Below are 14086 nucleotides of genomic sequence, written 5' to 3'. Positions count from 1 at the left end.
TGCTGATCGATCGACAGTGTCAATCAAGAACAGATACGAGCTTGATCACATCTTTCTCTCGCAGTAAATTCCGATGTCAAACTTCGCCGCAGTAAAACGACGGTTAGAAAGCGTCCAAAAGCCATCGTTTTTTCGTACAATGCTAATATACGAAACAGCAACGTTTTCCTGTTTGGAGTGATATGCGTGTGTAAAATTATCCAGAACCTGTCTTTGGAATACGAACTGGTCTTTACCCACCTGTCAAAAGCGATGTATTAAATACCTGTGACACTAACCATGTCACCAACTGTGTCGGTCGCCGCCTTAGACACACTCGGTGTCATAATGACTCTTGCTTCCGCGTTTAGTTTGGCCTTCAACAGTTGTGGCTTCCTGGTTTTCCTGAAAACTAAAAGCCTAAGATCTCCAACGAATGTGTTCATCATGTCGTTATGTATATGCGACATATTCATGGCGATGGTAGCATTCATCCCAGCTGCTAATTGTTTCTACCATGGCTTCATCTTTCTACATGATGTTTGTGTTTTCGAAGGATTCATTGTATTTTTTCTTGGTCTGACGTCTATGTACCTTCTGGCTGCTATATCACTTATTAGGTACATCATCATCGCAAAACCTTTCCATAAGTCCACGATAACACATCGGGTTGCACTGATGGCAAATGCGTGTTGCTGGGGACTGGGATTGTTGTGGTCAAGTTTGCCCATCATGGGGTGGAACCACTACACAACAGAAGGCGCGGGGGTATCCTGCAGCGTCGTATGGCAGAGTGACGATACCGCCGACACTTCCTACATCATTGTTATCTTCATCGCCTGTCTCCTCATCCCTCTCGCTGTCATGGGCTATTCGTACGTCCACGTGTATATGACGGTAAGTTCCAATAATGGTGTAGTGAGTCAGAGGATTAATTTCGTTTAATTTAGAACATGAACAAAAATATCACAGCAGGACAACTTAACATGGGAGGAAAGATTTTTTTACTAATTTCGTGAGCAGCTCAAAATATTGACCCTGAATACCTAATAATATAATGACAGCAGATGATGTATTTTCATTATTATCTTCATTAATAAAACCTTAATGCTTAATGTTGATTAACTATAATAGTATAAGCTATATATATTATGAAAACGAGCATGAACATAGTAAACCTCTGTTGAAAAAGGAGTCGTCGCCGCAGGATGTCGCATGTGGGTTCAGGGAGACACACAGGGAAATAATTTCTAAAACTGAAAAATTCTTTTTCATTTCACAAAACCACTGTAAAGAAGTAAAGAAGTTTGCGATGCCATATTGTAAAATGTAATTTTCTTAGTTACTAAACAAATATTTTACGATTTGTTGTTGCCGTTTGATTATCAGTGGGAATCTACCTGTCTTCTCATACTCATGGACATTACTTGTGCTTTTCACTACCAACAACTGCTTAAGAACTTTTCTATGCACTTTTCAATACATTCAGCTAGTGACCAACCCCAAATTCGTAAACCATAGTTAAGCAATGGCTCATCAAAAGTATCAAACATTTCCAAAGATGACTTTATATCTAATTTCTATTTTCGTATTTCAAATAACAACACATTAATAACTTTATCAGCCCAAACCTGTACAGTTATGTTGTGTTTCTCATTTGAAGAAAGTGTAACCCCATATAGTTAAAGTTACCAACACTTTGTAATGGCGTGTTATAGAGACTAAAGTGTTGATTAGCAGGTTAACAATTAAACCTCATGTTGACAATATGTATGTTGAGTATCTCAACAATCTTGAATGTCACCTGGTGATTTAGTCACCATTACTATGTCATCAGCAAATATTAGTCAGTAGAGCATTAAATCCCCCACACTAACTCCTCTATTGTCATCACTATATAAGACAACATCCAAATCTTCAATAAGAAATAAAACAAGTAGAGGGGATAATATTTCACCCTTTCTTAATCCAGGGTATCCAAGTGTATGCAGGACTAAATTGATACTTTACACAGGATTTAAATTCGTTATACATACAGTCAAGTATCGTTAATCCGAGGATCGGCTTTATCCGACACTAATGATGGGAACCGATTAAATCACTGTTATTTAGACCCGTTAATCCGACAGTCTCGACTCCGACTCAGACACACCTAATTTGCAACGAATTACCGAAATCACGCACTAGCCAGTCTCGTTAATCCGACACAGTGATCAGCGTACTCCATGGTCACCTGCCCGCGAGTACACAGGCCGTGACATACAGTCATACAGTTGTTTTGTGTTGAGCTTTAGAGGTTGCATGATTAGAAAACATATTCCGCTAACAATGTAACATATAACAATAAATTATTAATATTTCATTTTTATTTTTTTATTACTTTTTTGTATCTTGATCTATCGTGTAGTTGTCCGATTTTCGATCATAGCTATAAACTAAGACATTTACCACACAGTCCTAAACTTTAGCCAAACACCATTTCTAAAAACAGAATCAAACGCATTCTGGTAGTCAACAAATACACAATAGAGTGTGTAACATGTTGGCCAATGTACCATTTCATTGATTGACACGTATGTCTTTTTCTATGTCCCAGTACCTGTTTTGCACAAAAATACTAAAATAAAATTACGTAAAAATGACTAAGAAAATATAAAAAATGAGAGATAAAAGGCATTATGGTATAAGTAGTGTTATGTAACAGTAGATGTACAGTCAAACAACATTGTGTCGAAGTTGAAGGGACCTACGTAAATATTTCGAGTTATCCGAGGTTCGACACAACCGAACATGATAAATAAATAAGGAACACGCAGCGACCAAGCTTTTACTTCCAGACAACCATAAAAGTCAAAGTTCGACACAACAGTGTTTGACTGTAGTAAGTAAATTAGAACTTGAGAGATGATGAATACACAATGTCACAATGTTTGTTGGTTGGTTTGTTGTTTAACGTCGCACTCAGCAATATTACAGCTATATGACGGCGGTCTGTAAATAATCGAGTCTGGATCAGACAATCCAGTGATTAATATCATGAGCGTCGATCCAGGCAATTGGGATCGGTGACATGTATCAACCAAGTCAACGAGCCTGACCACCCGATCCCGTTAGTCGACTTGTACGACAATCATAGTCACCCTTTACGGCAAGCATGGTTTGCTGAAGACCTATTCTACCCTCGGAATCTTCACGGGTCCAATGTCACAATGAGAGATGATATATTTGAAAGTGAACGTGTAGAGTGGTATTTCCTTGTGGTATTCACGTGTCCGACTGTTAAAAAATGCTCATGAAAATCAGCCATTTTTAACACATTTCACCTCAACAATTGCTTTTATTATAAGCATGTAACAGTTTAGAAGATGGACGGAGCCGAATTCACATCTAATAACTGAACCTTTTCTCAATGTTTTGGTCATTTTGTAGTAAATTATTCACATATTGTAAGCCGAAAATGGTACTTCTTCCTTTCTGGACCTTTGCCATTAACATGATAAATTATATGTATCTCGTATAATTGGGTACCTAGGGTGTTTTGTTGATATTTACCTTTTTTCAAGAGTGTGGATCCAGCAAAGTAACAACGATGGGAGTAAGTTTTATTCATCAATGGGTCACGCTGGTTGTTGAAATAATTTGCTACACCCTTAATTACCTCATTAAAGGTGGCTTACTGTAAAGGGAAAGCGCAAGAAAAAAAACTAACATAGTATATCTTATTGTTAGCAAGTTATATACGAAAAAGTAAGGGATATTAGGAATCATCCAGATATATCTTCTGATCTATGTGATATTGACAAATGGAAATGATATGATCATATCTGCTGGGGAGTAGGCGATCAGATCAAATGGTGTCTTATGGTTGGTGTGATGAGACGGTGGCGCTTGGTCGTTAACAAGTCGGGGGTAAAATTGAAATTTGAATTTGCAGCGAACGTCACTAATATCGGCCAAAAACCTCTGTTGGTCAGACATGGACGAATAATTATTCGAGGCATGCTTCTGATGAGTCGACCAATGTCAGCTTGACTCATGCTGTTGCACTCGTCAGTGAGAGCAACGCCGATTTCATTGAGAGCTGTGGGTGGATTTTGACATTGACGTATGCCAATGACGTCCCAGACATGAGGCTATGAGACTATGAGGGAAAGGTCAGGACTGAGTGCTGGGCTTGGCATGACAAGGATATTTTGCTGTTTGGGGAATTGGGTCAACATCCGGGCACGATGAACACGTGTATTATCATCTTGAAAGATGAAACGTTGCCATACACGTGCAGTGTTCCGACAGTATCGACCTGTGACTCTGCCATGGACAATATTGAGCGTAGTGTTCGGCTAGTCATTGTGATACCACCCTATACTATCATGGACCCGCCCCAAAAACGACCATGCTGGCGGACGTTAACGTCCATAAAACGCTCATTAGGACGTCTCCAAACTCGATACCTTCGGTCGTGGAAGTCGAGAGTGACCCTCGATTCGTCAGAACACATGACATCAACCCGTCGTCGATTATCCCAGTGCTGACGTTCCCTACACCAGTGACGGCTCTGATTCAAATGACGTGCAGTAAGTTGTAGGATGGCACGTGGACGTCGTGCACGCAAATGCCATATGTGCAGACGATTTCGTACCGTCTGTGCATGTACTCTTACACCAGTTGCCTGTTGCAACCGGTCCCTTATCTGAGTGGTAGTTTGCAACCAATTTCGTGATGCCACAGTTCTGACTAATCACCTGGGCTGGAGATGTCGCTCTTGGGCGCCCAGAGCGGCGACGATCATCGGAGTTATTTGTTTGTTGGTATCGGGGCCACAATCTGCTGATGACAGATTGAGAAACATGCAGAGTTTGGGCAACAGTATTCTGACGTGTGCCCACCTGCAACATGCCTATGGCACGTAAACGTTATGCACGTGGCAAACGTCGCATGATTAATAATGCTGCTTCCTAAGTGAATATATGTGTTCAACAAAGTGTCGTCTAGCGCTTGGTTCCAAGAAAACAACATGCGTCTGCTCACAACCGAGTTGGAGTGACAATGCATATGGTAAATCTGGCACACAAACCCTTGCACCTGCTGTCCGAGATCAAGTACTTCATAACTGTCACAGTGTTGTGTTTGAGAGCTTGATTTATTCGGAAATGTTGTTGCCACATAGATCACTTATTTTCATTGCCAGACATTGGTGTACGTTCCTATTTTTGTGCATGATATATTTAGACCATTTAAAAATATCACAAACATGCAAACATGCACACATCAGTAGACATGACTACATTGTAAAAAAGGTCATGATACGTATTCACTTCTAAGTTGACATAATGCTTCACATTCCTCCAGATGCATGCGCTGTGTATTGTTCATATATAACTTTTCTTTGCGGTGTGTTTCTGTCCATTTATAGTCTAGACTATTACACCCGTCAACATGTTCAGCCGGAAATTAAGTAATATCTCCGTCGTTTGATTACGGATCTCCACGGTAATTAGTTTGCTCATTGTAGTGTGGAGGCTTGCCTGTTTCAGGACCAAATGAGAAACATTTTAGGATAATACCTGATATATATTTCATTTATTTCCCCTGTAGACGTGTCCTACATTAGTTGCGCTAATTACCTGCTCTTGCAATATCTGGACCACTGCTATATGCTGTCTATCGACCATGATGTTCACTCACCCTTAATGTAGCAAGCACGGACAGGGGCACTTAGTTATATGTGCACTTGACGATAAACGAAGCGAATGGCTACACAATGACATCCTCCTGGTGACGATCATATATTATTAGTGTGTGTATCAGTCTCAGTAGTCCAATTACCGTAGATTTTATTAATAATTCCTCACTGTATTCACAGTATCCATGGACGTCATGGATTATTGCATTAACCAGAACTTTATATAACAAATATCTACGATAAGTCATTAATAAGATGCCATAGTAAATTTAGGATATCACTTCATGATTTAATGGTAAACTCGTTTCGCAAATGTGCTACCGATGATGAAAAAGAAAGTTCAACGTATGTGAGTGAGTGAGTTGGGTTTAACACTGCTTTTAACAGTATTCCAGTTATATCGCAGCGTGTCAGCTTAATGTGGGAGGAAAGCTCGAAGTGATGCAGGTCTCAGACTTTTACCACTTCGGTGAAACCCACGAGCACGGGTATGGTGCTGACAAACCTAGAAACATAATCCGGGCGAACCGGAATTCGAACCCACAATCATAGGTTTCTGGCGTGCCCAAGGGACGCAACTCTGCACAGCGAATCGCGGTGCCTTAGACGACTGGGCCACATGTGCCCCCTTCCAACGTATGTGTGTCTGTTTTGTGCTCTCTTTGAAACTTAAGATGAATATTATGTTTTCTTTGTGTGCAGACAATTTGCCGAGTTAAGACAGGTTTATCTCCCTTATTTATGATATGTACATTGCAACGAGAGAGAGAGACAGACAGACAGACAGACAGACAGACAGACAGAGAGGGACAGGCAGACAGACAGAAACACACACAGACACACACAGAAACAGAGAGTGATCTAAGGTTTAACAGTATTTCGTAAGTGGGTAAATATTTACGCAGCTGTAATAGTCCGACTGTATAACGGCGGTCTGTATATAATCTCCCATTGATTGAAAGCATTTTCGGAGAACACCGACAGATGTAAAGGAATAATGCAACCGACATTAGTTGTTCTGTTAGTGCCCCTGTTACAAATAGATCAATATGATATCAAGTGAAGAGACCATTACATATTTGCACTGTTGAACACATGGAACTATGCGTTTGCCAACGCAATGGTCCTTGCATAAGGTGATGCCAATACGTGACAGATGTCTTCACCTTATAACAAAGTTAAATTTTCTTTCTTGAGAACCAGTTTCAGTGGTTCAATAGTCTGAATTCATCGATTGATGTCTCCGAGTTGGTGAAAACATGCATTGCTTTTACAGGATTATTTACTGTTCAAGTACTCATGAAATGTTAACAGTTGGTGAAGTTCAAAATAACCCTAATGACTTCATCCCTGTTCTGTAAATGTGATGTAATAACATAACAGCTAGATGATTGTGGCAACAGCAGAATTGGTATCAGCTTTTCCAGACATTGTGTAGATTTTTCATTTGGAGACATATTCATGTTATGTTTGAATGAACATTTCTGAGTTAATTCATAGTTCATGGTGGTCAAAACCCTGTCCTCATAATAATGATAAAAGATAGCCAAGTGATATACCAGTCGTCCCTTTCTATTAAGATAAAAACCCACATATTCATAATAACTATTTCCAATAGCTTTCCTCCAATATAGCAATCTTGCTTTGAGGTCTTTGCAGGTTTTTAATATTTCCACTCATCCTCTATTTGGTGCAGGACGTGAAGTCATCCCACCGATGGCATCCTTACATACACCTTGTCAGCTTGCTGACGGGGTTAACCTCTTTGTCATGTGGACAAGGCGTCCGATCGTTAAAGGTCCATGGTTAAAATCCAACCATGGTACTCGGAAATGTCATGGTCGCTACACAGTATATCTGATATAATGTTTGATCCACATGAAGTCTCATCGAAAAGAATGATGAAATCTGCGTAAAAATGAACCATAACTGGTAATAACTGAATACTGGTAGAATATCGTTTTCTTTCAGATATTTGATATTTACCACTTCACACGCCTTTAAGTTATATAAGGTCATTTATGACAATAGAAAATAGAAATGAACTTGGCCCGTTGCTTGACACCAGAATTACATGGAAAAATCTGATTAATTGTAAGTTGACTGAACTAATGTCTTTTTATTCTGGTATTTAGATACTTGGGAACTTTTAATTGTTAGGCGTGTCTCAAGAATTCTTGTAATTCTTCAAAAACAGCTTAGGGTAGTAATGATTCTGTATGTGTTTGGGTCTTAAGGAGCTCCCTTTAAATATTGGTTTTGTAGCACATGTTATGATTTATGATTTATGAATTGATAGTAATATAGACGCCCCGTTGAAGATTTATGTCCTAATGCTGTCGTATACATTCGTAAAAACATCTACTGTTATATATAAATATAAATATAGAGATACCGTTGAACACGACATCTATTGAATTTGTCTATGTCATCACCACCCAATGATTACACATTCAGAATATGTCCCTCGGGAGATATAACTCGGGATGTCACAGTTCCTCACAAATTGACTAATCACCACATTCACGCTAATTATATTCGCACCACCCATGTACCCGAAGGTACATTTACCTGAGTAATTAGACGCACGGTCCTTCAGCAATAATCCAGGCAAGGACGGGGTTCGCAAGCCGTCTCCAAATGATGCCATGATTCGATATTATAACAACATGCTCTCCCCGTTGCCTTGTCAACGGAAATTAACTTCATTTCTAACTTATAGATAGACAGACATATATTTTATTTCTCACTTCGTACAAAAAAGCAATGTTTATATCCACATAAATATTGACGAGCAACTCATTTTGGATTATGAGAGGCTATATATACAACAATAAAATTATCAGTATAAAATAACATGATAAAAACAGCTTATGGTATATATATACACAGCCTTACGCACCATGATGTAAAATATGTTTCCTTCTTTTCTAATAAAAGGTTTTGACCGATAAATATAACATTGCAGAACTTGACATAATGACAGAAACTTTATCATTATCACTTAATGCTAATCAAACTATCACATACTTCAATACGTTTTGTTGAGTATTTGTAACATCGCCATAAAGCGGAAAATGACTAAAACATTCATCCTCACCATATTCAGGGCAGTTAATACAGACTCTTTCACTCAATGGTAAATTAACAAAGAAACCTGTCTCACCTCGAAGAGAGGCGACTCCACATCGGAATTGAGACAGAGCTCGTCGGTGGGACCAGGTGAGGGAACTATGTACGACTCTAACCCATAGGACACACCCTCACCAGAGTCTGCTTTGCTTCATCCGTTTCCGCGTTTACTGTGTTGTTGATCCAGTGGGACATGCCATTCATGTATATAATTCGGCACCATTTTGGTCTAACCAATCAGAAGTATTACCAGTAAGGATGAAATGTTCCAATCCTAAACTTCTTAACTTCATATGTACTCGTTGGTTCCAGAAGCGCTTGTTTTATATGGCCTGTGTATTCGACCACTTAACGGTTTTTAACACCAATCTATTCTAATTCTTGAAACTCGCTGAAACAATTGAATGACTGGCGTCTCCTATCACATATCGCCTGCTGCTTTAGTGTTCGGTGTAAACGTTTTCACCCCATACATGTATATCATATTACAGCTCGATTGTGTAGAATATTTACTGCTGTTAAATGATATGTTCCCTATAGTGCAGCTTCTAGTCGACAGTTGCCTTCACCATAGAATCATACAGCTTTGTGAGATTCCCATACTGTATCCCTCCTGAAACTTCACTCTTTGACATAAGAAGTCCCCGGGTTCTACTTTCAGCCTTTTCTAAACGATTTTAGTCCAGATGCTCAGTTAACGGAAGGCTCAGGTATTTGCAGCTTTCCACCATTTAAAGATTCATGTCTCCACATTGAAATATAAGATTGCTTCGTCTGACAGATCTGAAATGTTCAATTTTTGATTTTGTGGGATTTGTTCGACGTGCACTAAAGGCTCAGTTCATCAAGGAGTGCTATTTAAGTCCTATTCACTTTCAGTTAGCAGAATGATATCATCGGCGTTGACCAGAACACTGACACACCTGCTGTCAATATGCACACCGATCTCTAGGGGATTCAACTGAGAGAGTAAATCGTAACATACACGTTAAATAAAAGAGGTGAAAGTAGGCATCCCTGACGTAATCCGCCACTTAGGTTCAATCATGAACCAGTTAATCCGGACACAGGACTGGACAGTTCTGTATTCCAATATCTCTCAACCTATCCCATAAAATACCTTCATTTCTTTTATCTTGCCAAAGGCGGCCTAAAAACATACTTATTCACTTGTTAATACAGTCATAGGCCTTCTTAAAATCCACGAATGCATATTTCTCAATACTCTCCCTGGTTGACGTCACAGCCGATACGTGATCAGTGGTCGATCTCCTTTTACTAAAGCTGTTCTGTTTGTCACATAAAAGCTGATTAATCACCACATGCTCAGTTGGTCTGTTATTTATAATCCCACAGTAAAGTTTATAAGAGGAGCTCTGGTATCAGATTAATATTTCCTTTAGACTATCCAACAGGGTTCGAAAACAGATATTAAAATCATTTTAAAAAGTACAAGACATTTATCCTTCTTAGTCACTTAATACCATCGCACAGATCTGTAAGAGCATCAGTCCACCATGCCTTCTTAATTTTCTCTTTTCAGTTCCTTTATAACCTGAAGTAAAAACAACACGCCTCGTGGGCACGCTATGATTCATTTCATTTAACAAAGTATTTCTGAATATTTAAAGGCCAAGTCTATATCATACTGTTCTTCCTTAGAAGTTTCAATTCTTGTGATGATATCGTTAAGAATATCACGATTGAGTATCCCTAGTCCATCCAGCTACATTCCACGTACAAGTAATATCTCTTACGATTTCCAATTTCAAAAGTGAGTCGCATCAACCTTTCTCGTCAACGAAGAAAAATAGAATATGTTCCACATAAACTATATACATGTTGGTGTACACGGACAAATACAGTAAACTACGGTTATAACGAATACGCTTCTTACGAACTGACTGATATAACGAACTTACATTTTAGTCCCGGCCATTTGTTGTATATATGCTGTATATATACTTATAACGAACTACGGTTATAACGAACTACAATAAGTGGTCCCTTTGAGTTCGTTATAACCGTATTTTACTGTACAGTTGAGGATATAACACGACGGGAGTATTTCTGGTATCAGCTGGTCATTCGAATGGGGGCGTCGGTTGCATTCGTGGAAGAAGGTCCGAAATATTGCAGGTTTAAGACGTTTACCACTTTGGTGAAACCCACGAGCATGGGTATGGTGGAACACGCCAGGAAACATAATCAGGGAGAACGGGCATTCAAACCAACGATCACAGAATTTAGGCGTGCCCAAGGGACGCAACTCTGGTTTGTTTGTTTGTTTAGCGCCGCACTCATCAATCTTCCAACTATATGACGGCGATCTGTAAATAATCGAGTCTGAACTAGACAATCCAGTGATTGATATCATGAGCATCGATCCACCCAATTTGGATCGATGACATGCATCAACCAAGTCGTTTGTCGCCTCCTACGACAAACATTGTTGCCTTTTATGGCAAGCATGGGTTGCTGAAGACCTATTCTACCCCGGATCGTCACGGGTCGGACGCAACTCTGAACAGGTGCGACTGAGCCAACCGTACCCCCGACAATAATTGTGCCAAGTAGGATAAATGATGTTATTAATGCAGAATATGCTAAGAGTCCAGTAATATATGTCCCTTGCCGTCATTTTACACATCAGTACTGGGCGTAGATTTTCGAAACGGTCTTAGCCACAATAAATCTTAACAACTTATGTTCAAAGATAACATGGGTACAATGTGTGAAACCCATTTCGGGTGTCCCCCGCCGTGATATTGCTGGAATATTGCTAAAAGCGGCGTAAAACCAAACTCACTCACTCACTCAAATGCTCCAATTTTGCCTATTGATATCCCTTAATCATTGTGTTTTCACTTACTCAAAGATAAGATAGTTTAAGTGTAAGATATGATATGATTTTCGAAAATACCTCATATATGTCGTAGAAAGTATTATTTACGATTCATATCGTAACTGTGACAGAGAAATTTTTTGTGTATGGGAGTGAAAAGCGGAGTATTTCCCAATGGCGTCACTGGGATTTCCCAGCCGCTGACAATAACTTCGTTAAGAAGTCACATTAAATTGTCATGTCACATTGTTTAACACGCATCTATTTGAGTAACTTTCCGCACAATCTAACATATGTCCTACATATACACGTCTTGTTCTTATGTTAAAAGATGGCTATCCGAACATAAATAGTATTCGTGCGCCATGCAAACACATTTTTCTAGCCCTATAAATATTATCATCCATAAGTGTAGTATTGCTCGCCCGTGAAGAGATCACCTGTTTCATAAACATACAGCTGTATTACACATTGTGTAATACCAAAGCGCGCGCTAATGTACCGCTGGAACAAGTTTCCCTTACAAATAGTGAAAGCTCCCAACATTGGTGGGCTTATTCAACGACATTGCGTGCAGAGGGGAACGTTTTTCTCACAAAGGGAGATAATTTAGGAACTGTCAAGTCATGTTGTTTCATATAACAAACCAACACGGTTAATCACCTGGGTTTTTTAAATAAAGTAATTGTTCAACAAACAATATTTAATCACTTGTTATCAAATATTAGTCTTTCAATAATTTTGATAATCTAGATGTTGTTTCTTTTTTTTAAACGAAACAAAATACAAATACATTTGCTAGGAAAATATCAAAAATGTACTTCATACAAATATACCATACAAATAATTATAATTATTTCCTTGTTAAATCAATCATTACAACACTGTATAGTTAAAGTTGTTAAAACCGCTGATCCCACACGATATTAGATGTAAAAACTGATGTTAAACGCTTATTGTTTTGCGCTTCGTCAAATATATAGATTGATTTATTTCAATAAAATGCGAAAGTAACGACTAAAGCATTGACACAAATGCGATCCAGAATATGTAATGGCGGAACTCGACACCTTATATAAACTCCATGACCAACGCCTCGCCAGGCTATTAGAAACCACTCTCAACAAGAGTATGAACAAATTTAAAGATTATCTGCCCCTGAGTTTTCAGTAAGGTCACGGTCATTACTATAGAGCCTGCCGACACCTTCCGTTTTCACCCTTCCCAAATTATCGAAGAGGCATGTTGTTTCACACTTCTGTCAGCATAAACTCGGATAGAAAGATATTGAAAGATATCGACTTGATACTTCTGATGTGAAATCATTTATGCGTTCTTCGTGTTTTCGAAGCGTCAATTTGAATCACACAGTTAACAAAATAAAATGTCAATGTTTGAACGTGAGGCCGATTATTTGTTTGAAAAATATATATGGCAAAGTAAGCCACCATCTTGGATGAAGATAAAATAAACTTTCGACTGGTATGAAGCTATGATAGATTTACCGCATTCTTACGCTATCTTAGGGTTACACTTGCTTCGAGAATAGGCTACGACAATCTACGATTTCTTAACGATAACTTTACTTTAATATTACGATTAATTTACGATAATATCAGGGCTGAGATCGTTTCGAAAAACTAGCCTCAGGTTCTTGGATAATTTATGCAATTATAAATTAAGAAATAAGAGAAACTATATTCCTATTTTTCTTAAAGATCCGTTACCTCCGCAAAAACAGCTCCTTGGACATGGGCAGCGCAGTGGCACAGAGGAACTTCCTGCTGGAGAAAAGAATGCTGAAGACATGTATCGTTATGGTTTGTAAGTAGAAACAGACTGAAGATCAAGGGAATATATTATGTGAACGTACATGTGTGTCGACTAATGTCCAACGCAGACCATTACAGCCGGCGTACACTCAATATAATAGTTTGCAATGAGGTGAGGTGAAATGGGGTTTAACGTCGCGTCCAAGATTATTGCACTTATATAGCGACGTGCATGTACGTGTGTATGTGTGTGGCTGCTTGTACTAGTCAGAACTGATGCCCATTTATAGTGCTAGCACACTGAAATACCATGCAGCAGGTTAACATGAATACCCTACTCAGACACAGTATACTGACTCCGAGCCGACCAGTCCTTGTTTTAGCCCCTTAATGCCGAGCGCCAGACAGTGTAACAACAAGTACCATCTTTTAGCGTCTTTTCGGTTCACATTATCATCAAAAGGTGTTGTCACTGATCATTCATAGAAACATATTGGAGATAGGAACCGCCTTGCATCAGATGGCAACCGTTGCCAAAACAAACGACAGTGGACAATGCAACATCGTAACTTGTAAACGTCAGTAAAGTGGGGAATTAACATTCCTCTCATAGTGACACTGCATTTCCGCAGTAGATATGGAGGAAGTCCAAACAACATGATAGGGGTGTAATTG

The 14086-nt window shown here is 39.0% G+C and overlaps 1 protein-coding gene across 1 annotated transcript in view; it reads left to right on the top strand.

The window, feature by feature from the left end:
- The first annotated feature begins 279 nt into the window (after positions 1-279).
- Positions 280-14086, top strand: part of LOC139469592 (pinopsin-like) — a 50324-nt gene continuing 36517 nt past the window's right edge. Inside the window, exons 1-2 of the mRNA XM_071251801.1 lie at positions 280-876; positions 13358-13463. Coding sequence (XP_071107902.1) covers positions 280-876; positions 13358-13463 — 703 coding nt within the window. The remainder of the gene's footprint in view (positions 877-13357; positions 13464-14086) is intronic.

The sequence above is a fragment of the Haliotis cracherodii genome, unplaced genomic scaffold, assembly GCF_022045235.1.
Source record: "Haliotis cracherodii isolate W230 unplaced genomic scaffold, xgHalCrac1.p SCAF_2, whole genome shotgun sequence".
NCBI classification, from domain to species: domain Eukaryota; kingdom Metazoa; phylum Mollusca; class Gastropoda; order Lepetellida; family Haliotidae; genus Haliotis; species Haliotis cracherodii.
Note: the sequence above shows the minus strand (reverse complement) of the source record. Positions and strands in the feature narration are given on the sequence as shown.